This window comes from Nipponia nippon, unplaced genomic scaffold (assembly GCF_047370975.1).
Source record: "Nipponia nippon isolate SJK-2023a ecotype South Korea unplaced genomic scaffold, ASM4737097v1 scaffold_5, whole genome shotgun sequence".
Taxonomy (NCBI): Eukaryota; Metazoa; Chordata; class Aves; order Pelecaniformes; family Threskiornithidae; genus Nipponia; species Nipponia nippon.
Window position 1 is genome coordinate 41,029,955 of NW_028262369.1, and position 23,728 is coordinate 41,053,682.

The 23,728-nt window shown below is 37.8% G+C and overlaps 1 protein-coding gene across 9 annotated transcripts in view; it reads right to left on the reverse strand.

Annotated features, from left to right (window-relative positions):
* Nucleotides 1–23,728, reverse strand: part of DPYD (dihydropyrimidine dehydrogenase) — a 362,954-nt gene that overhangs the window by 171,598 nt on the left and 167,628 nt on the right. For all 9 annotated transcript variants that reach the window (XM_087733357.1, XM_087733360.1, XM_087733362.1 and 6 more), the window contains 5 exons: nt 22,718–22,825; nt 19,463–19,632; nt 17,592–17,802; nt 8,123–8,307; nt 551–766 (listed from right to left, as the gene is read on the reverse strand). In XM_087733357.1, the coding sequence (XP_087589483.1) occupies nt 551–766; nt 8,123–8,307; nt 17,592–17,802; nt 19,463–19,632; nt 22,718–22,825 (890 nt within the window). The remainder of the gene's footprint in view (nt 1–550; nt 767–8,122; nt 8,308–17,591; nt 17,803–19,462; nt 19,633–22,717; nt 22,826–23,728) is intronic.

Consider the following 23,728-nt stretch of genomic DNA (forward strand, 5'->3'; position numbering starts at 1 on the left):
GTTACTGAAGGTTTATGTCACTGTACTACGAACCTTGAGCACAGCTACGCTTCCCTTCATAGGCTTGTTTTATGTTGCCTCCATCTTTCTCTTCCACTACCCACCCAGCCTCAAGCTTACACCCACATTATCACATTGCAACTGCAACTCAATTTCAATGGCTTATCTTGGCAGTCCTTGGCACAGAAGCCGCCTTTCATGAGCTGCTTGATAAAGCTGTTACTCATTCCCTTTCCATTCTGATCCCTCACAGAAAACACTTTCACTGCAATATTTAACAAAAAGGACTATTACCCTTACTAGTTGGCTATTATTAAAAGGTTGGGGAATAAAAGGGAAGAATGTAACAGCAAAGAAAATCAGAAATTGTGTCACCTTTACACTGCACTGTTGGAACCTCCCAGACTAGTTGACCTACACAATGTACCCTACCCTTCCCTGCTTTCTTTATACTAGCTAGATATAACAGTGCCATTTCCAAAAGATTCAGATTTTTCAAATATACAAAGAAATGGTAACAGGCTAAATATACCTCAAAATATTTCCTTACCTTATCCAGGGAGAATGTTTTAGTGACAGCAAAGCCCCATCCAGCTTCAAAAGCTCTTCGAATCATTGAAGAACTAGTAGTAGGGGTTGCACTGGCAAGGCCAAAAGGATTTGGAAACTTCAGTCCAGCCATTTCTACACTGATGTCTACTAAATCAATAGGAGTATAGAAGAGTGGTAGTTCTGGAACAGTAGAAACTGCAACACCATGTAAGGACTGTAAAAAAACAAACAAAAATCACAGACATTCTTGCTGATTCATTTTTATATAATTTATTACTAACCCTGATAAGGGAATAATTCATATATAATAACCCAAAGTTTAAATAATCTATTATGTGGTCAGACTTGCAAATCAGCAAAACATGCAAACACTTGCATATGTAACATCTTCGGTCCAAATAGCATTCATGCTAAAATATTATGCCATGCTGGAAATAACTGAAGAAGAATAATAATGAAACAGTTATTTCACATCCTGTACTGTTAGCCTAGTTCAGTCCAAAGGTTTACTCAGCCATTCTGAACAGCCAGTTCTGTTCCCTATAGCAGTCAGCAGCAGTGAGATTGAAAAATAAACAGGGTATGCACAGGCAGACCCTTTCTAGTTTTGCACCCAGGTGCCAATCTATAAAAAGTGTAGGGACTTGTGAAAAATGAAGGCAGGCATCCATGTGCAGGATCACCCAGCCCTAACTCATTGTATTTTGAACTCCTGCACCTTTTTCTCCCCTTTTTAAAGATTTTCTCTAGCCTACACAATGGGATACACATCAATATGTGCAAAACTATTACTGTTTTAGTATTTAATTGTATTAATATGAATACTTTAAGGGTGACAAAAATTGGAACAAAGAACATACACATTATGGCTGTGACATCACAGTCACTTTTGTTTTCCTTTTAAAGACAGCCTTTTCTCTGGTGAGTCAGTGAAAAGTTTTCAACGTAAATGTTGCATCTAATAATGTAAAAATTGCAGAGAGAAAATCTTTTTCCATGTATGGGTACTGAACAGCATCCTAATCAGGCTGTGGTAGGTAGAATTAAAAATCTTTGCTCACTCAGATGGTTGACTCAATAAAATCACAAAGAAATAAAGGAGGAATTTCTAACACAAAGAAGCCCTACACAGTCTGTGTTCCTAATAAGTCCCAGCATAAGATCACAGCAGTTCTTCTATCCTTAAAATGCAGATTTCCTCAGCAGGACAAAAAGAACCACTACTGGAGGTGTGGGGAAGATCTTCTGTAGCAGAGTAAAAACCTCAGTCACTTACAAATTGCTGCCTTTTGGGTTGTTGTGGGTTTTTTGTTTGTTTTTTGTTTTGTTTTGTTTTTTAAAAAGGAATTTATTTACCCCATTTTAACCTGTGAAAACTAATAAGCATTGGTTTAGTGCCTTTTGTTTCCTAGGCTGGTTCAAAACCTGAGAGTTCACATGTCTGTTTTGCTTTGGGACTGCCTGGATTCATGTCTCAGATTCTGACCCCAGATCTTTGATTCCTTGGACAGAGCGGATACGTTTGGGGGCCAAATTTTCTGATGGCTTAAAAGCACTGAAAGTAGTGGAATTGTCCTAGCCTGAATGATGGGAACCTGAATGCGTCCTTAACAGTGGCCATTTTGAGAAAAGCCAGTTTTTAAAGATCCCAAACATGTGGGACCAAACTCCCTTCAGTATCATGACCTCTCCCAGCTAGCATCCGATGCAGCCACACTTTATAAAAAGCCAGCCATCCCCTGTTTCCTCCCTCCTGAGTGCTCACCGCTCCCTGCATGTCATACTCCACACGGCTGTTTTCCTACACCAGAAGAATCTGAGTTCTTAGAAGACCAAACAGCCCGGCACTCTACATCTCAAAAGCTTTTGTTAACTGACAAATCAAAGAAAAAGAAAAGAAAAATAAAAACGAAAAGAAAAAAGAAGTATTGTCTTTTGATTATTTTGGGTTTGATTTCATCCCTTTAACTTTTTTTTAGTCTTTCTTAACTAAAATTTCAACTGCAAAATGTTGTTTGCAATGCCAAAACAGAACTTCCTGGGTCACACAATTGAAATTAAAGCGTTTTTAAAATGTTAGCACTTTTTGTCTCCTACATATTTGGAATTGGGGAAATCTCCTGAAACCAACACTGATATACTGAACTCTTACACTGAACTCTTTGATTTTGATTCTGTAAGAATGACAGCAAAGAAAGATTTATGGAAAGCTTTTTGGCCAATTCCACTCTATGTGCACATGTGAGTAATAAACCTGATTTTCCATTTTGAAAGCAGTTATTTGTTCATTCATTTGCTATCTGGAATTGTTCAAACGTTCTCTGTGAATATATTTCAGTGTGTAGATCGCTCATGAACTGTTCACTGCTTGTATAACTGCAAATATCGATTGCTATAGAGAGAGAGACAGATTAAGTCTTTAATATGCAGCTTAAGTTACACTGTACCGTTTCTTTTCCCAAGCAGGACAATTTAATCTCTAAAAGTTGTTCTCACCCAAAATGAGTGTTGCTTGAAAGTGGGTCTTAACTAGAGACTTAAAGTGAGCTTTCTGTGACAAAACAGAAAATAAATCCTATACAAGATAAAAAAATAAAATCCACCAGAGCAGTGAAAGACTTTTGAACCAGGTGGTTGAATACACCCATGCAAGAATAGGTCTTGCCTCCTGCATGCCATCAGGCAAACTGGTCATAAGCAACTTCCCAAGCCATATGCAAACAGGCCTATTCTCCCTGCCAAACTTCCCTCACAAAGAGCAAACCCACAAACAATTCCACCCAGACACACTCAAGCACCACAAGATGTGCCTAATGGTTTGTTAATGATGAGGTGACCCAGGTGGAGGAGAAAAAAAGGTTTCAGTGGAATAAACCAAGTCTTTAAAAACACACAGCAGCAGGATGCAGCTGAAGGTTCAGTAGCCAGTGGCTATACATCCTCGCAGATTTATCTCCTTCCTTCCTATCACTTCCCTTTTTGCTCTATTTATTTTTTGCTGGTTTTTCCTTTCAGCACAATGCTTATAAAAGAAATAAATTACTAAGCCCTGATGTGTTGTTTTCTACAAAGCAAAACTTTTGGCAAACTAAAATGTTTTACAGCTTCCTGAAAGCAAAATCGTCTTTATAATGAAGGATTTCCCTGACATTGCACAAACAAATAGGAAAAGAAAGCCTGCAGGCGAGGGTTTATTTATAATAACTCTTCCCTTGATTTTTAAAAATAGAGGACAAAAAGTCCTCTAATTTGACGCCAACCAGCTGAGCTAACAATATTGCAGGTACTTATTGTTCCAGTCACGGCAATTTTTTGGATACTGGAACAGGGTGGTGAAAAAACCCCAGCACGCTGCATGCGGTGACCCTACCTTACTCTAACCAGGATACGCCTAGAGGCAAAAGCAGCACGGTCCCTCATAGTGCAGGGCTGAGGGAGAGGAACTCGGCTTTAGACCTGATACAATATGTGACATTCATTTTCTTCAGATGGAGAAAATTCTTAACCACAGCGATATGGTCTAACTCCATTTTCGGGCCTTTAACAAAGATAGACTGTGAAAGTGAGTAGTTGTATTACTGTTATTTTTCACAGAGAGCCTTCTCTACAAATCCTACTGCCTGGAAGAGTTTCCTTGAATACTTTCAACTCACTCCTGCTTTCTCTGTTTTTAAGTCTGATCTTAAAATATATCTTTTCTCCCTTGCATGTGCTTCTTCCATCCTCTCACCGATTATCCATTATTTCACTTCGTTAAATACATTTAAACTTTGTTAAATATGTTTATGTTATTTCCTACAATCTCAGAATGGTTATGGAAGGGATGCCTGGGGACCATCTAGTCCAACACCCTTGCTCAAAGCAGGGTCAACTAGAGCAGGTTGCTCAGGGCTCTGTCCAGTTGGACAGAGATTTTCTAAGCTCCTTCCCGGCTTTCTGTTTCCAGAACAGACATACTGCTTACTTAGTGGTAAGCAACTAAAATACCAGGTTTCCTGCACTTGTATTTAGTCCACCTTTTTGCAAACAATGCTTCGTTACTCATCTCCATGCTAGTGTTTCATATGTTGTTCTATTGACATTTCAATTTTTCCTTTGGTTATCCTGAAAAGAAGCAGATAACATAACTAGCGGCTTCAAAGACAAGCTTCCTGGGAACCACCCATCTCTGGTATTGATTATGAAATAATGTACATTCATGCATGCTTGAGGAACATATGAGAATGGTCAACCTTCATAAAAGGCTCAACAACTACACTCTTCAGACACAAAGCCCATATATTTTTTGACAGCACAGATAAAGAAAAAAATAGCAAATATATAATACTGGTTCAAAATCACACAGTGATGTGCTCAAAATTCATACTGAATACCATCTTACTGAAGTGCAATTTATATCAGTTGGGATCCAGCCCTCTATTCTTTAAGTGTATCATGTGCATTTCAGTCTAGGAAAAATATAAAAGAAATTGTCCACATTGGGGAGATTACAGTAAAGAAAAAATAGATTTAAATAAAAGAAAACTTATTGTGAACCAGAGAGGAAAAGTCACTTTTTAACAGGAATTTTAGTGAGAAGATGGCAACTTGACTGCCACATATGGGAAAACACTCCACAGGTGAGTGTATGAATAGAGCAGGAGTGAAGCATCGAGGCTGGTGCAGTGGTCCAGGAAGAAAATACTGGAAGAATCGCAGTGTGAGAGCTGTCTTTGCTCTCAAGGCAGGCATAGAAAATTAGAAGTTAGTCCTGCAATAATTGTGAATTACCCTGAATAACTATTCTATTATTAAATCCCATTCACTGATCAAAAAGAAATTAATGGGAATTGAGGCACAGAAGAGAACAGCAGCCTATATTGCTTCTGCACAAGATCAGAGTCACTGTTGGACAAAAGTGAGGGCCATTACAATCCCCAAACTAAATAAATCACCAAGATTATTTTACAAAAATTTTTACGTCATTTATGGAATAACAGAAAAGGGAGAATCCTGAAAAAACACTGTGAATAGTAGATAGTTGCATGAGTTGGGCTGATTCTGTTTGGATCTCTAATGACTTGCAAAGAACGGTTCTAGGAAGACTGACCATATTTTCTAACATGTTCTACTACAACTATCCTTAGCTAGGCTTTAACTGGTCATGTTTATAGAAACTAACCTGACACAGCTGCAGGCAATAATTTCTGAGATGAACCTATGCTTCGTATAGTGGGAGGAATATGTTAAGAGGCAGGAGATATTTAGGCAACTAATGATGGAAAGTTTCCAGCATAAGAGCAGCCAAGAAGCTTCTGTAAATAACTCCCGGTTTTGAACATAAGGCATTTCTGCTGGAGAGTCCTTGAGTCTGGATCTCATGCTTCACTTGACCACGTGCCAGAGCTTGCAATGATTGGAGTTTCAGGGCATATATCAGGCCCATCTGTTTGCTTAGCCTTTTGCCTGGAGTAGGTTGGGATACAAGCAGCGTGCCGTTCAAACAGTGCATTCTGCAAGTAGTCAGGATGGTGTTTTTGAGTTTCAGTCTTTGACATGGTCTTGGGTTGGTTGAGAAATACTATAGAATAGTTTTACTTTGCTGAAGGCTGACTGCATTATTTATAGATCCTGGTGCTGAGATAGTTGGTGATTTTGGAAATGGCTACCTATTTCTGTAACTAAAATGCAAATGGATAAATAGTATCAGTGTATTTATTTAACAATTAACGTGTACTTGATTCAGACACTCAGATCACAGGAAGGTTGCTTGCCTTAGAATCTCACAGTAGAGAGAAAATAAGGTAGTGTGTAAGGGCGCTTTTTCATTTGATATTGGAAGTTTCCAGAATACAGAGCTGTGAATTGAACGCCCGCCCGCACATGCGCACAAATGCATGCGCACATGCACATACCTACCCCTATAAACATCAGGGTAACACAATCCTTCGCTAAACTACTTCTTTAAAAAACAAACTCTCCTCCAGTCACTAAAATTTCTACCAGGTCCAAACACTGGGGAAGTAAATTGCCAAATTACAGCACTCCGCACCACAGCAACCAGATTTTACAAGGGCTGCACATCCAAATAAATGCCCCTGGGCAACCCATTCATCTAACAGCTGGAAAGGTGACACTTGACATTTGGAAACTTTCCTGTGAAGATTGCTGTAAGGCTTTCCCATTAGCTTCCTGGTGAGACTGTAAGGTCGAATAAGCTGCCTTGAAACCTGCAAAGGGTAACGAAAGTGCTCTAATATCACAAGCCTGCTTGATTTAAAATTCTAATTCTCAAGCCATGACTATTCAGATTTTTTACAAAGTATTCAATACATTCCAGAGGGGGGAAAAACGCAAGCTTTGAGGAGGAAGCAACATGATAAAGGAGGGTTTTTAAGTGATGCATGTATTTCTAGAGGTTAAAGAGGAAGGAGACAAAAAGGAGGAGACACTCCCCTCTCCCCCTATCACAGTTACCCAAATTCACTGTGCACTAAGAAATTAAGCAAGCAGGTCAGGGATTAAAGATGTTTCACACTCAGCATTTTTATAGGGTCTAAGAAGGCAGGACACAAACAGTGCTTTAGAACAAGTGAGAAAAAATATGCACTGATACTAACAACAAGCTTTCAGTTGAAGTATTTTTAGGAAGTGAAATCAGACCCCAACAGCATGAAATTGCACAAACATGCAATCAGAGAGGTTTTGAGCAGATGGATGGGGGAGAAAGACATCGAGCTGTTACAGTCCCAACTTCAGTTGTTCAAATCTCTTTTTGTGGGAGAATGAATCATGTATCATGTTTCTAAAAAGTTCCTTGCACTATGAACACGCTCTTTGTCAGCTGGTTCTCCACACACAGGCTGTGTCTCCTGTCTCTGCAGGTTCCTCTGCAGCTCCTCTGGACTTTGTGCTCTTTCTTTCACTAGAAAAATTAGGGCAGAGGTGCTCAGTCAGCGGCACACAAGGAGCACTGAAAGGGAACATGCAGTTACCAGGTTTTTCATGCCTGTACCCCTTAAACTCATACGTCTCAGGTAAATTCTCCTTTGCATTATTTTCCTCTGTGCATTCTTGTGTCCAGTTTATCAGCCTCATCAGAACAAACTTTGGTTCTGATGTAGATAATTTGAGTGCCCTGTAAACTGTTAGTACACTTGCAATCTAAAAATACTAAAACCATCTTCCGCAGGTAACAACACTGGGCACTGTTTAATTTTTCCTTTATGCACTACTGAGATATTTTACTCTTTAATACTGATGGGCTCGCTTCTTTTCCCCAATTAACTAACTAGGACTTCTACTTGCACTGTGCAGGAAAGCTTGCTACCCGTGGGTGGAATTCAGAGCTGGGGCCAAGAAAATTTTAGTGTTAAGATAATGTAAGAAAGCTGGGTTCAACTACACAAACTCAAGTATGTGATCCAAGTTGAATGAATCTATAATGTTCAAATCACCAGATAATCTAGGTATTAGTTCCTTAAAACTTGTATTTTTAATCTAAAACAATGAAATTATTTTAACAATCACAATAACACTATCTAAAAAGCAGATAGAAATGGGAAAGAGAAAAACAGTTTTACAAAATCACCTGTATGTATCTGTGCATGTACCAGGAAGCTTGTTTTCCATCATTTACTGATTCCACTGTAGTGTTAGCAAGACCACCAATGTCACCCCCTGCAAAAACCCAGGGTTCACTTGTTTGCATAGTTTCCGGATCTACTTCAGGAAGACCCCATCTGTTAAACTTGATAGGTGCCATGGCCTCTCTGACTGTAATTAAAGTGAACGACAAGTATGTTAATAAAAGAAACAAAAAACTGTTGCTGAAATCTGTCAAATACACACTGATAACAATTAGAAAAGCAGTTCCACGTCCTAGTTCTTTCACTTAACTAAACATAAATTTACAGTAGAAATGAAAAGTCCTTTTATATACATGAACATTTTTGTTGAGCTAGTGGAGGTATGTAATTACTAACAGGACTCAGACAGAAGAACAACATGCATTATATAGAACAGCAGTTTGGTAGTGTCAGAAAAGTAACCGGTTCCTGTGTGCCTGCAAAACCAGACTTCTGTACAAGATAAATGTACACAAGTGTCACAAGCCGTGACTGACTCGACGCCGGCTCAAGAAATAATTGGTGCTATTGTTCTTCTGGTCGCTCCCTGAGAACACGCCGCGTATCCCAGAGGCTGGCATTCACAAAGTCATTCTCGCTGGCATTATTCACCTCCCAGGGAAAAAGTCCAGCACTTCTGAAAATCCTATTAATGAACAATATTAACAAAGGAAAATTTTTTTCCCTTTCCCTCCACCCATAGCTTTGTACTGCACTTACCATATCAACATACTTTTCTCCTGAATAACCTACCATATACTCTCTTGTGAAACTTAATATGCAGCATGCGATTTTTGAGGTTTAAAATGAAAAAAGAATGTTTATGATACAATTTCTAGAAATTCATTTAGACCTCTAGAATTTATTTCCTGCATTTATTAACCCTCACAACAGAAATGATACTCTGCTACTTTTTGACAGGTCATTATTAAACCTGACTGAAAATTTTCATATGGAACATTTTCCCACCAGGAAATGTTATGCTATCAAAGCTTTGGCTTTGACAAAGAGTGTTGATTTTAAAGAAATTTAATTCTGAAAAAGATATATTTCAATAGAGTCAAAACTATCCTGACTTAATATTTAAACTCAGAACATCCTGAAAGTAAGGCTCACTTTGAAACTTGTTACAGATATTAAGAATAAAACCATAAAACCACAATCAAAACGAAATGGTTACATGAAGACAATATATTTTGTATCTTTTTCACTGCAATTTCTTATTTTTTTTAGAGCATGCATTAAGATATCTTAATTTTTTTCATATTAGCAAACAGCATATATAGGCATTCTGCACATGAACTATTATTGTCCTAAAAAATGTAGATGTGAAAATAAAAAAAATACTTTTTATACTGCATGGCATTATACAAATGGCATTAAATACACATAAATGCTCAGAAAAAATAATCTTGCTCTATATTAACATGATTTTTGTTATGCATTTTTAAATTATTTTATTATAATCGCAAAGACACTTCAAAGTCGCTTCATGAAGAGAATCACTTTTTCAATAAATATTTTTAGCAAATGTTGATGGCATATATCAAAATGAGGGGGTTTTATATAGCTTCGTCTACAGGAACTGAAGATTCTGCAATAAAACGCAGCTTAAAATTGCAATGTCCCTCAGGGACATACCACTAGCAGATGCAGATTGCCAAGGTCAATTAAACTGATGTAGTTGTGCTGTCATATATGTAAAAGAGAAACCTGCCAGTTTAAGACAAGAATATTTCTACAATACGAGGGCAAAGTCACAGTACTGCCCCCGCCTGAGTATACAGCAAGCTTCAAACTCATCTTTCTCGAACATCATTGTGATGGAATTTTGTTCCCAGGCTCTGTATCTCCCTTCACCTCCAAATCATGTATTAGAAGTGTATTTCAAAGTGGGGGCTGTGCATAATCCAGGGCAAAATAATAAAATAGGAAGCAAGGCACAAACATTGTCACCTACTTGTCCCACCTACACTCTCTTCCTCACCCTTGGCATACACAAATATCCAGAGGACTCAAATCCAAAGTATTTTTTTTGCAACTGGTTCAGAAGCCAGAATCACAGAAGACAGTTTTAAGCTGAAACGCTGTAGCAGGTTTTCGTACCAGAAGTATTTAATCTGTCTTCAAGACCTATTGCTTGCACAATCCCTCCCACCCCACACATACTTCTGGCTTAACTTGGCAAAAACAGTATTTGCGTAGTAACAGAATCAAAAACTGATGAAATGGTTCCCTTCAAAAATATTTAAATTACTGAAAGATCACACCAAACACAACCTTCAGACTGAGAAATTTTTCAGTCTGGAAAATAAGTTTTTTGGTTTGTGTGTTTGGGTTTTTTTGTTTGTTTGTTTTTAAAAAGGAAAGTGCTGATAGTTTTGTTAAGAATGCTTCAGTAATATTTATAAATCGATGCATTAACTTTCTCTTTATGTCTCAGACTGTCTGTACTTCAAGACAGCTTTTGATCATTTTATATTTGTCGTATATAGGATAACTTATAGCATGCAGTGGTACCATCTCAGCATGTGGTCTAGACAGTTCTCGCAAGCTAAATACGTACAGGCTTGTAAAGACATGTTTGGAAAAAACCCAGAGGAAAACCTGGTGCTGCGGGATTTGGTATCGGGGATTTAATAGATGACTTTTGTTTCTCTGAGACAGGACTGAACCACAGTAAAGGTGTTAAAGGACAACATGCTATTGGAGATGTAGTTTTTCAGAATAAATGACGTAAAAACTGAAAGTTCTCACTACTTATTTCATCTTGTGGAAAAATACGGTATTACCTCTGTTATCCTGCAGCTATTAAATTTCTCAAAACTATCTTTGGATTGTTTTGTGCTAAAATAGTTGTCCGAATATAATTATACCAAAAGCTTTTTGAGTGCAAAGAATGCCCAACATACCTTCACCTGAAACATCTCCCCAGGGCCTGGGGATTTGTCTGCCTGATCTGTATTTTTAAAATTGGGACAGAACATTTCCCTGGTGGCAAGGTTGACACGGTATCCAGCAGCTATTTCCTTCTGTCTTTTTTATAATCTCCAAGATTTAGGTTAAGTAAAAATAAGGGCATGACTTAAAAGCATCTTATATAAGAGTTCCTAACATCCTCACAATTTGGATCTGGTGCCTGGGGCAACTGAGAGGCCGAAGGGACCACCTCCTAGACCTGCAGAAAGAAGGGGAGAACTTTGGTCTTCACAAAGGGAAGTCCCTTCTCTGCCCCTACAAGGGGTGAGAGAGAGTCTAAGAGCCAAACCTGAGCCTGAAAGGAGGTGATCCCAGCTATCGGTTCTCTGAATTGCTGTTTGACACTGAAAAATAAGCAAACTAGATACCTAATGTTTTTGTTGGTGCATGATTTGGGACAGGGGGAAAGAAAAGAGTGTCTTTCAAATCCCTGCTCCCTCACACCGTTTGAAGTTTAAAACTGACATAGCTTTTCTCTTGTAAATTCAAAGTACAATCCTGTAGCTGCACTGCCTTCTTCATATCCTGGTGAGATATTATATATAATTTGAAAAGATCCTTCTGGATGAAAGACAACATACAATTGAATTATTCTAATGCTATCAAGTGATGCTAACACAAATAGCACCAAACAAAAGGAGAGTTCTGAATACATATTCCAAATTTGCTATATTCACAGAGCAAACAAATGGAAAAGCAGCAGCAAATTATAGTGCTTGCAAAAACAATATTAAAATATAAGTGAATACAGAAAAAATATTTTAATTAACAAAACAAATCAAATGGAAAAGATTCCTCAAATAAAGCTTTAAAAGTGAGTCTGTGTGTGTTTGACTGCCATGACTAATTTTGTATCCATGTAATGTGTGTTCAATTTGGGCTTATTTAAATAGCAGAAATGCTCATTAGCTGCAGTATATCTGTGAAGCTTCAATAAACAGTTTAACGGTTTTTATGTTTAACCAATTTCATAAGTTCCTGTAATTTTAGCTTTAGTGGCTCATTAATGTTATTTTTGATATCCATCTTGCAGACTTCCTTTACAGTGAATAGTAGCATTACTTCCGAAAAATACAAATATACTGTAACTTTCTTAATCTCAAATATAAATCTACAGCTGTCACATGCACCAATAGACTGATTAACTGCTGACACTGCTCAGTCTAAATGCCCAGCAAATAACGAAAGGCACAATCATGCTTCTCACAGTCTCTGCCCCACTAGCGTACTGAACCAGGACTAAAAAGCACTTTGACTGGATAAAACTGGGTCCAGGTATGCTAGGAGAGGCTCCTGCTGCAAGCTGGTACTGACTTTGTTTTCTGCCTGTCACCAGCAAGCAAATGTGTACTGACGCCTGTCGGGTGAAAGAGCTGAATTCCTGCTCTACGTTAACAGGGCTTTAGAAGTCATCATGAAGCCACGTTTGGATACTGGAAATTGGTAATCATTTCAGGGTGTGGAACTGCCACACTCAAACTCATTCAGTAAACCTACTTGTGGAGAAAAATCCTATTCCAAATGACTCAGCAGGAGAACTCCTACCTATTTCACTAGGAATCTTTCGAACGCCTGTAAATTTCAGTTTTATATAACAATTTTTTAAAAAAGCTTGGTGACTAAAAGTCTATTCTGTGGGTGCGAGGCAGATGCTGTGCTACTAGGGAGACACCAGGTCACCCCCGTGGGCATTCCCAGCTGGGGCATCACAGCCACCTCTCTTCCTCCCTCCTCGTCTTTCATTAGATAGTCACGGCTTTGATGCTTTCAGGCTGAAGTTACCTACTTGTCTGAGCAGACTGGATGAACTCAACGCTCCCTGCAGGTTCGCTGGCTTCTGTACCATTTGAAGCTCTGCATTTGTACAACGGAAAACTAAAATCTTTTTCACTTATGAGCTCAGAGCTCTGCAAGTTTTCCCCCTTTTTCCCTAGCAAACGCTTCTCAATCTATAGAAATAAATATTAAGTAGGAGTGGATTAAATAATAAAATTGTAAACTATTTGGGAAAATTTATCTTTGCTGTGTGTTGAACTATACTGGGGGCACAGTAGTTATACTCTAGTAAGCCTTCTGGGGTTTACTGCTGCAGTTTCCAAGCAAGATGACAGTCCTACTAAAAGTAAAAGCAAAATATCTGAAAGTTGTGACTGATTCCCAGAATTGTGAAATAAAAGTTTGCCCTTCAGTTACCGTGCAATAGCTAGCTACTACCAAAAATGTAATAAAACATATTTTTGCTCACAAATAGCCTACTATTTCCGGGGGTTTTTGCAAAGGCGGTATTTGGAATTTGCTTGGATATTTTTGCATTCCCCAGTTTTGCCTCTCCAGGAAGATAAAACAGACATTATCACGCTAAGATTCAGTGTACTGGAAAATGGGAATACCTCCTGTTTACTGCTGCCTGCTAAACAGTGTTGAACTAAACTTACCTTGCCAGTTCCCTACCCTGCCTTAATCCCCTGTCCTGCATTGCATTTCGTAGTGCATTTTGAACAAGTGTACTATTTTCCATAATTTCTCCATGGTTCTCCTCAGAAATTCAGGAAAATGAATCAGAACAAGGACATTTGTTCCAGTGCAAAATTTTGCAGTCCAAAAATATTGTTCCCTTTTGCTTATCAGAATAAAATAGATAAGAAAATGGTTATTCAAAGTTTAGACTTCAAAACCAACTGGACTGGTGTTAAGTAGGTTGTTGAGGCTGTACACAGTACTAGGGAGTACATAGAATTACATTTGTATATATTGAGTAGTTGCAATTTGGAATGGTGACAGAAGATATTTCAGTAATTCACTAATACGTCATAGGCCTCCAAAATAACAAACCAAGCCAAAGAGCAGGAACATGAGGAAAGGTACAAAATTCTCTTACAGCTCTTTGTTTATGTGGGTCAGTTACGATGGCTTGAAGGCTCTGGTAAGCTACGCAATAAAAAAAAAAGCAGCTTGTGCTTGCAAAATCTTTTTTTTTTCAACAGGAAGCAAAACATTTTTCTTACTCCATTTGCAGTAGTTTGATTTGAACAATTTGTTGGGGTTTTTTTTACTGGTTTCAGTAAAGCGGTAATGTTCTTAAAATAGTCTAGAAAGCACCTCTCCTGTTTTGTCTATTAGCAACTTCCCGAGCATAAAATGGACTTAGGAGTCCATTTTTTTAAATTAAAGATGCATTTATATGATTCCCAATGGGAGGATGAATACCTACTAGAACTGCCGGTTAAAAACACAGCCAGCATTTTATTTTAACAAAACAAAAAAGACTAAATACCTACCGTGAGACACAGAATCTCAGTTGCAAATTTAATAGTTACTCTGCAAGAATAAGAAACATCTTGTTGAGGATAATAGACTAGAAAAAGCTTTCTAACCTATGAGCTATTTCTGCTCAGAACAGCAGACACCCACATGCTTATGCCCTGAACATCTTGCTGAACTGAGGCTAAGTCTGATTTTAATCCTTCTGGTTTTCATAGTATTTTCTTTATTCTTACATCAGTAGCATCAGCATTTAACAATATTAATAACAAAGAGGACATATCCTGCTAGCTTAGCCCACACCAATACTGCATTGGCAGTTCCCTGAGGTGCCTTACGCATTAGGTCAATTGATAGAGCTCTTTGTACGAGCAACAATTAACATGTTTATTCAACCTGCACCTGAGTCATCCAGTCATAGAATAATTCAGACTAGAAGGGCCCTCTGGAGGTCACCTAGTCCATCCCCTTCTTCAAAGTTAGATCAAGTTCCAAGTCAGGTCAGTTTGCTCATGGCATTGTCCAGTTTTGAGTATCTCCAGTATTTTCATCTCCATCTTTTAAATGGAGAATACCTGAATATCTCCACCTCTCGAATACAAACACGCGCTTCCTTTTTTTAAAAAAAACACTAAAAATATAAGATGCTTTTGGTGGTTTGTTTTTTTTTTTTTCATTTCTTTTTGTTATGCATGCTGAGGCAGCCTGGAGATTTGGTTGTAATCCAGCTCAACAGTGAAAAGCAAATTTGACTTTCATTAAGACAGCTTAGTCAAAAAATAAAGATTTAAAAGCAACTGAAATGGTATGCTGAAAATAAACACTTTATTCCCTCAAGTCTTAGTTTCTTTTCACTTTCAAAACATCCAAAACAAATGCCTTGCATTTTTCCTTGTAATTTGATTGCTATTCTAATAGCATTTTCACCAAAAATACAATATGAAACTGAGGTGTATTGCTCACCCCCATGGTAAATGACTCTCTTCTTTCATGATCAGCTCACTCCATGACTTTGTTCCCCTCCCATTTTATGTTCCTATCTTAAAACCTCACAACAACTGATTTAGACAGTGAATGTGTACTAGGAGATACAAGACTGGCACAATATTACGGCTGAGCAACACAGTAAGTTCAACCTTTTAGCTGAAGCAGTTTTTAATGTGGGAGAAAACAGTCACTCCTTTATCATAGGGTCTATGAATCACAAAAAACCATACTGATCGCATAGGCCAATATTTGATTTACTACATGAGGTTCTAGAAAACCTTCCAAAAAAACCTAAACAGAGGGTTACAAAATAACAACAACAAAACTTTCCAAAAGTCTCATTCAAGTCAACTCCACCAATGGAGTCGCTCATGAATCTCTTTAAAGATTAAAAAAATACTTTTTCTCCCTGCTTCCTGGGCGGGTTAGAGACTGAGCCCTGAAACAGGACCAACATAGATGCCAGACTCTTTATACAGCAATACATCTCCAAGTGGAATGGGAGTCTGTTCTCCCAAAGAGACGTAGACTGCACCTCCTGTGCCCTTTAGTGCAGGAGGCAACTGCAGGGCAGGAGGCAGCCCTAAGTAATTAGCACCGTACATAGCTGGGTGCCCTTGCTGTCTAGATAACAGCCTAGGCTGCGTAAACCCATCCCAAAGCCATAGTAACACACACAAGACAGGAACGCTCCTGGAATAAACTTCAGACGTTCCTCAAGGAATCAGGTTGATCCTTCTTTTTTACTGTAGGAAAGAGTTTAGACTCTTCTCATGGCTGTATGATGGCTTTACTTTATATACAATTGGACTGGTGAACAGGAAGCACTGAGTAGCTCATTCAGATTACAAATCTGCTATCAGCTATATTCTAAAATTCTTCAATGGGACCTACAATTTATCTTCATTAACTACTGTTTTGTCTTCCTGGGAAGTCACTACACTTTTTGTATGATTTTACCAATAACTCTAAAAAAATATTACTATCAGAAAACTCATTTCTTTAACTTCATTTAAAACAGTGTTATCTATAATGCATACACAGAAAATGCCTGAGGTACATCCACAAATGCTACTAGATTCTGCTTAGATTATTTTAGATTTATGATTTTCCTTGATTGAAAAGATTCACAAAACCACACTATGCTAAGAAATTTTGAAATTCCCTTTGCACTGGCAGAACCAGCATCTGATTACCAAATCTTCTGGTGACATGCACTCTGAGGCACTTGCCAAGTCCTCTGTCAGAGTATTTATACCCAAAGGACCATGACAACATGTCATGGGGTAATTGGCTGGCATGACCACGCCCTGGAGAGGTAGGCACATTGATCACAAAGGCTTTCAGAACCTGCTAACCTTGATGAGCATCTCCAGGCTGAAGATCTACTCATTTTATCAATCTGTCTTCTGCTGAGTCGGTTTTTTTTTACTTTCAAGGCACATTTGATGTATGTGCCTGAACTCTTTAAATCTAACCTAGTGTCAGAGGAGAACAGTCTGACATGTTCTTAGTTGTACTCATGTTCTTCAGCTCTCTTTCTGCTATATCCAGACAATTCATTCAGTCTCTGAAATGCTATCTGTGTGCCAATTTCTGTATCTTTACTATGGAACTACATAATTGTTAATTTTTAAGACCAAAGCTTGTAAAGTGCAACTAAATAATGAGAAAAGCTCAGACAAGTGCAGGTGAATTTAACAAATGCTGCGTGTATGAGAGAAGCCACAGTTCTCTTGCATATGCACAAGAAATGAGTGACAGCTAGACCAGCTGAACCAGAATAATGAATCTGTCTTAATTTAATAGGTAAAGAAAAGATTTCAGAGATCGGATCAGTTCAGTTTAAAGTTGTAGTATAATGAGTTTCTCTAAAGTTAATTAGTGAGACCAGAAGAAATCCCCAAGAGTATTCATTGAGATCCCATTTGCATTGAGAGGAAAGCAAGATATATACTGAGCAACTGTACCTCTAATCTGAGTTCCTGCTCTATACAGCGATATACAGAAAGTGTTTTGTTATCAGACCCTCAAGTTTTGTTCTAAGAGGTATACCTAAAGGACAAAGAAATTCCTGTGAAGAGGACCAGCAGTCACAAGCTTTGTAACCTCCAGAAGACTCATTTCACAAAACCATCAAAGCACAGGAACTGGCTGCAACTAAAATAACAATCAGCATTTACAGAATTCATTAGTCAGGGTTACCTTTAGTGTCGCTTAAAATGGAGCCAAAGGCACTGATCACCACATCAGCTTTCAGACGCACAACCTGATCCTCATCTTCTTTCCAGTTTCCGTCGTTGTCTTGTTCAGTTCGAACAAAATCCATAGCAACAATTTGTCCACCTCTAAGTACAACTTTCCGAGGGGAAAGGAAAGGCAGAAATTCACACTTCTCTTCTTTTGCAAGTTCCATCTGCAAAGTAGAAGCAATAAAATATATAACTTGAACGTTGTTGTGTTTTTATGAAAAAAACCATAAAACATTTTTTGACTCAAGATGCTGCCACCCATTCTGCTGTAGAAGTCACCTGTGCACAGTATTACAGACAGTCATCTTAATACCAACTTCAGAGCCTCCTGTGCTATTAAATCAAGCAGTTCTAGACAGTGGCACTAGGTAAATTTGCAATGCAAATCTTTCTCCAATATATTTTCTTATTGTTCTCTGTTACTTTGAATATGCATAACTCCTTTGAGGGCAAAAGAGTTACCTTATGTAATTATCTGCATCTTTGTAAGAAGAGCCCTAGTATTAACTAAGTACATGCCCTGATTTCTGTTTATTATGATTTTAAGATGTTATTAAATGCTGACTACCATGTGCAAACAACAGTTTTCTGAGTGACAATCCAGACTTAAGATCTTCTGAATCTCTGCTGTGGTAAAACTGCTGAAGTCAAACAGCATTTTGTGTTAGCAAAGTCTTCAGGATTTGATTATTTATGTTTACACAACAAACCTTTTTTGAACATGTAGTATCCAGCCTGGCATCATTCTAGCATGGGCGTTACTATCTGAAGCTACTTTTATTTTATTTTTTTTCAAGGCCTCTGCATGACTGGATGAGTACAAACATTGACAACTTTTAGGAATTTACCCAGGTTGCTAACAAAGATTGCGGTTCAGAGTGACAGCTGATTCTTGATTAATAAGAATCTGAATGGCACATGAGTCTGTCTGTGCAATGGCTTCAGTAATCTCATTGTGTCTGGAATTCTTAAATGAAGTGTAACAGAAACAGAAGCAAATTATCCATCAAGAGACCCTCTATTACTTTTTTTGTACCTTCATTCCCCTTCTATAAGATCTCTAAGATCTACTAAACTACCATAAATCTCATGATAAAGATGCCTTAGATGTCCTGATATCCTCAAGTATGCGAAAGTGTAAAGTATGTACCAAATAAATGATAATGGAAAAAGACCACCAAAATAAGAAAATCTAACTCAAAATAACCCTCCTGTAGTACAGATACATTGAGGAAGAAGAGTCAGTTTCAAAATGTGCAGATGTCCTGATAAATGCCGAAGTGCAAAGCCAAACTAAAAATCAAATTGAATGCTGAAATCTGTGACGAATGACATTGCTCTATTACCATTGGCAGTGATTCAAAACCAAAATCACTGTAAGTAATTTTCTTACAAGATTTTATAGGCTTCCAAGGCAATGTCAGGATCGCTGAGATTCATTAGACAGCAGCCAGCAGGTATCATTCTAGAACCTAACCATGACCTGAAGAGTCACCTACAACACTCAAGTGGCTGTTTGATCTCCAGGATGCTTCCAAGAATAAAAATTTTACTATATTTTGTAATTTACAAGAAATTCTACCCCCTGTATGCAAATGCATCTCTCTGACTTTACAGCAAACAGGTACAATTGAGAAAAATTATTTATACCAGAGACTATATAAAGTGAGCCTCAGATCTTTAATAAACATTTATACATTTTAAGACCAGTTTTATAAAAAAAACCTTTAGTGGATGTCTTTTAAGTACCTACAGCACACTTTCAGGCCCCTGTAGAAATAACAACCAATATTCCTTCTCATAAATGCTGTTATTCAATTTTACCTCTTCTGGGACGGCCCTGATATTAGTGAATCCCTTCCTGAAGACCACAAACACGCGACGAGCTCCACAGCGTAATGCAGATGTTGCACAGTCAAAAGCAGTGTCTCCTGCCCCAAGTACAATCACAGTTCCATGTACTGATGGCAATGGAGAGTGACAGGCACACAGTCCTGAAAGATGAAAGGAAAACCCCATTTTCAAGTAGAGAAACCATTTCTGCATGACAGCTCAAAAGGTACTTGTACCCAAAGCAGTGTAAAATTGCATCTTACAGTTTCCAAGCATGGAGTGTCACTATCAAATTATTCTGCTTCACTGAAAGACAGTTTTATTCCCATTTTTAAGATATGCTCATATACATAATTTCATAGTCAGTACTCTAAGCAGCTGCACCTTTCTATCTGGAAAGAATTCAAATGACAACACGTTTGTAGGATTGTGGGTCCTGTCAGGCTGAAATTAGCATTGTGAGATATTTTTATCCAAAAAGTAAGTTTCTCTCTTATCAGATTTATTACCCTCCCAGTTAAAAAAAACCCAACACCTTTTAACAGATTATAAAGAACAGTACTTGGTATTTTCCAAAAGACTACCAGTTGTTGAGAGTTTTGTGTAATAGTTCTCAAAGTTAGTCCCCTCAGTCAGTTTTCTGCAAGGCACTGACACTGTTCTGGCTATGACATGGTTCTCAGAGGCTATTCTCTATGGCATGAGGCAGAAAGAATATTACGATTTCAGTGATTCCCAGACCTTCCACTGGGAGAAAACATTTAATTTACAGTGGCTTCCTACAAATTATTTTCAAAAAGTTACATGGAGAGAATGACATTATGTGTTCGTCATCTAACCTTGTATTTGATGATTCGATTATAAAAGAAATACTTAATTAAAACTGAACTGTGTGCGTTCCTTGTATGAGACTGAACTTTATCACAAGTTTAAGTACAACTAGCTGTTGATTAGGCAACTTAAAAAAAAATAATGCTATAAGCAATATAAAGCTATATTCTCAGTCAGTCGGTGATAATTTCAGTCAGGAAGCACTAAGCTGGCCATTTAATCATTCCACTGTAACACGAGTATCTTTCTATAGTAGCAGCAGATTTTCACATGCAATTGTAAAGAAACACAAGTATCATTCAAGGAAACAATGCTTTTAATTTAGAGTGAGAAGCAATATCCTAATACACATATTCTTTCTCCATTTGTAAAATGCTTAATGTATGGCAAATGCTATCATTTCCCCCCCTATGTATATGGCATTGCATTTATTCTTTACTAATAGGCTTCCTATTCTAAAATTCTCTCTAACTTTTCTCATTTCTTTTTAACAAACTTAATCTTTCACAAAAATTGTACACTGGGCAGTGGAAAAAGCACAAGTGCAGCAAGGGAATGGCAGCTCAGAGTGCTATTACAGGACTAGTCTAGAATGGATCAGTCACAGCAGCCCACTTTGCTCTTGGTAGCAAGGCCACTTCCAAGGTAAATTCATGTCTATGTATCTGCAAGGGGAACCCCTTTTGGAGGAAAGTACATTAACAAGCGGTATTCAGAACTGAATAAGCAGGCAGAATATGTATTTTACTGTGAATAAGTCTATTATGTCTATTATTTAGAGAACTGTCATAGTAAAAAAAGAGGATAGTGCAGGATATAGGACTTGTATATTTTATTTTAAAATTCCATGCTTTAGAGAGCAAGAGGTGGCTACAGCTACAGACAGACACTAAGAAAATTAAGAGACCATGTTTATTAATAGACACCACCAAAGAGCTATCTATGACTGTCAGTCAGAAAAGGTTAGTTCTTCAAAGTTCATCCTTTTTTTCATTGTAGGCTTAATATATAAAAAAAAAATATCATTACATATCCTGGCAAATCAAGAGTGCTACTTTGCAACGTTTTAAAAGATACGGATCACAGTATATAGATCCTCATGCAGGCAGGCACCTTACAGTACAGAAGTGCTACGTGTCCATACAGAATTCTATAAAGTATTTTTAGTCAAATTATTACAAGAGGGGATTGTTTTGCAAGATTTATTTTTCCTTTGTTAATCTACAAATGTTTTGCAGTGCAGATTCTCAATCTGTTTCATTTTTAAACATCTCTTTCTTCAAAAAAAATCCCAAAACCACTCTTTTCTCCCAGCGCATTTGAGCTTCACTTTGAGCTTAAGAAAACAGACAGAAATAAGCATTTGATCAAAACAGCAGAGAGATGGGACAGATGGGATGCAGAATTTCCTTTCCAAAATATTTTGCATAAAATGGGGTAATAAACTTTACTTTTATATGCAGAATAATTTGCTGCAGAACATATATTCTTTAACACATTTGTTTATGGAAAGTCTACTAAATAAGCAGGCAACCCTATATGATGCTAAAAAAAATTTCTGAATGCTCCGAAGAAAATCAGTTTGTAGATAAAAAAGGTATATGTGTGGTCAAATATGGGGTCATATGTACAAGACCACATACTGCACTAAGTATATGCCCAGAAAACTGTACACGGGATTTCTTTTTTATCAACACACTGGGGAATCTAGACCATGAGGGAACATGGCGTAGAAATCACAAGCCCCATCTCATAATCCATCTGGGGTTTATGACTTCACATTCAGGGCCACTGAAAGCAGCTATACTCCTTGGGGAGCAACTGCAGCCATCCCTGTACTCAGAACAAAGATGTAAAAGCATAAAACAAGACTGCATTTGGTGCCTATGAACTGAGTGTTGTCTTATTAATTCCTGGCATACTACTGCTGTCCTGAGTCTTAGACTGTAAGTTCTTTGGGTAAGGAACCAGTGCTCCCTTAAATGTGTCTGTAAAACATGCAGCACATGACTTGGGACAAGTAAAATAATTTATCAACAACAGACAAAGCAGCTGCTTATATGGGTCGGCAATGCCTTCTTTAATATCAGATTTTTTCAAGACCATCTTACATATACTATTTATATCAAGATAATTTATACAAATGAGCAGCTTATGACATCTTTTGAATATAATTCAAAATAACAAATATAACTTATTAGGGGTAATGATTTGCCATGTGCTTAGATTTTTTTATGTATGACTATTTGCTTTACAGTCTCCAGGACTGACTTTCCTGACCACACTCCGGAGGTTGCAACACACCAAGAAAAAATCCTGCCCCAGACCTCTTCACTGGGAGGTGCTTCGTAATTGGATGTGCTGCTGTGTAACCAGCTGTCCATTCTGATATATCAAAAACATAATATCACACACCTGGTTTACTTGCCATTGCTACCAAAGGTAGGAAGTCTTTAGATGTGTAGAATCCTTGATCCATTCTCAGTCCTTGGAATATACTGTCTCTGTTTGGTTCTGGCAGACCTAAAATAGATATTTGAAGGCACATCAGAACCACAAGGGAAATTTCAATGACCAATATATATTTCACGTTACATACACATTCTCAAAAACGTCCTCAATACAAGCACTTTTACAAACCCTCAGATGCTTCTAAAAGCACAACACAAATGACTGTAGCTTCATGTTTGTAGTCTGTAGCTTACATAACTGGCGATCTTTTAATAGTACTGGCACTTGAAAATAAGGTTGTTGGATAACCTGTGTACTCACATCACTCATACCAAAACACATGCAGGGGAAAGGGTTAGAGAGAAGAGGATATACAGGGTGCAAAAGCAAGGAAGCTACTGGGGAAGAGAAGACTCTTGTAAGCTTTTCTTGTATTGCTTTAACTGCACGTGCATGTAACTCTTGCTGCTGTGAAATGGTTTTGCTCCTTTTGTTTTGAGGCATCTTTCAATACAGCTAGTCTGCAGATAATACAAATAAGGCAATAATAAACAGCTTAACCCATGAGGAGAGGAAGACAAATGGCAATGCTGTAGATTTGTCTTATCTGCGAGTATTTCTATGCCATCATTTTTTACCGTTCTTGATTGTTTTCTCAAAACCCCGAAGTCCTTATTGGCTGACATTTATTTATAGTTATTAATAGCACGCATTTATACAGAAGCCGTAGGATACAGACAGGGATACACTTCACAACCAATAATAGCAACAAATACCTTTCAATTAAAAGAAAGCAGAAAAAAAGCATCTTCTAGTTATCAAAGAATATCTTCTCATTGCTGTGTGAACATTTGGACAGCACAAAAAAACAGCCTAGCTGACATAGAAGCTAAAACATTTTTTTCATGCAAACACAACGATCTATCAGGGTATTTTCAACAGGGCCTCGACTTTCATATTTACATCTAAAAAGCC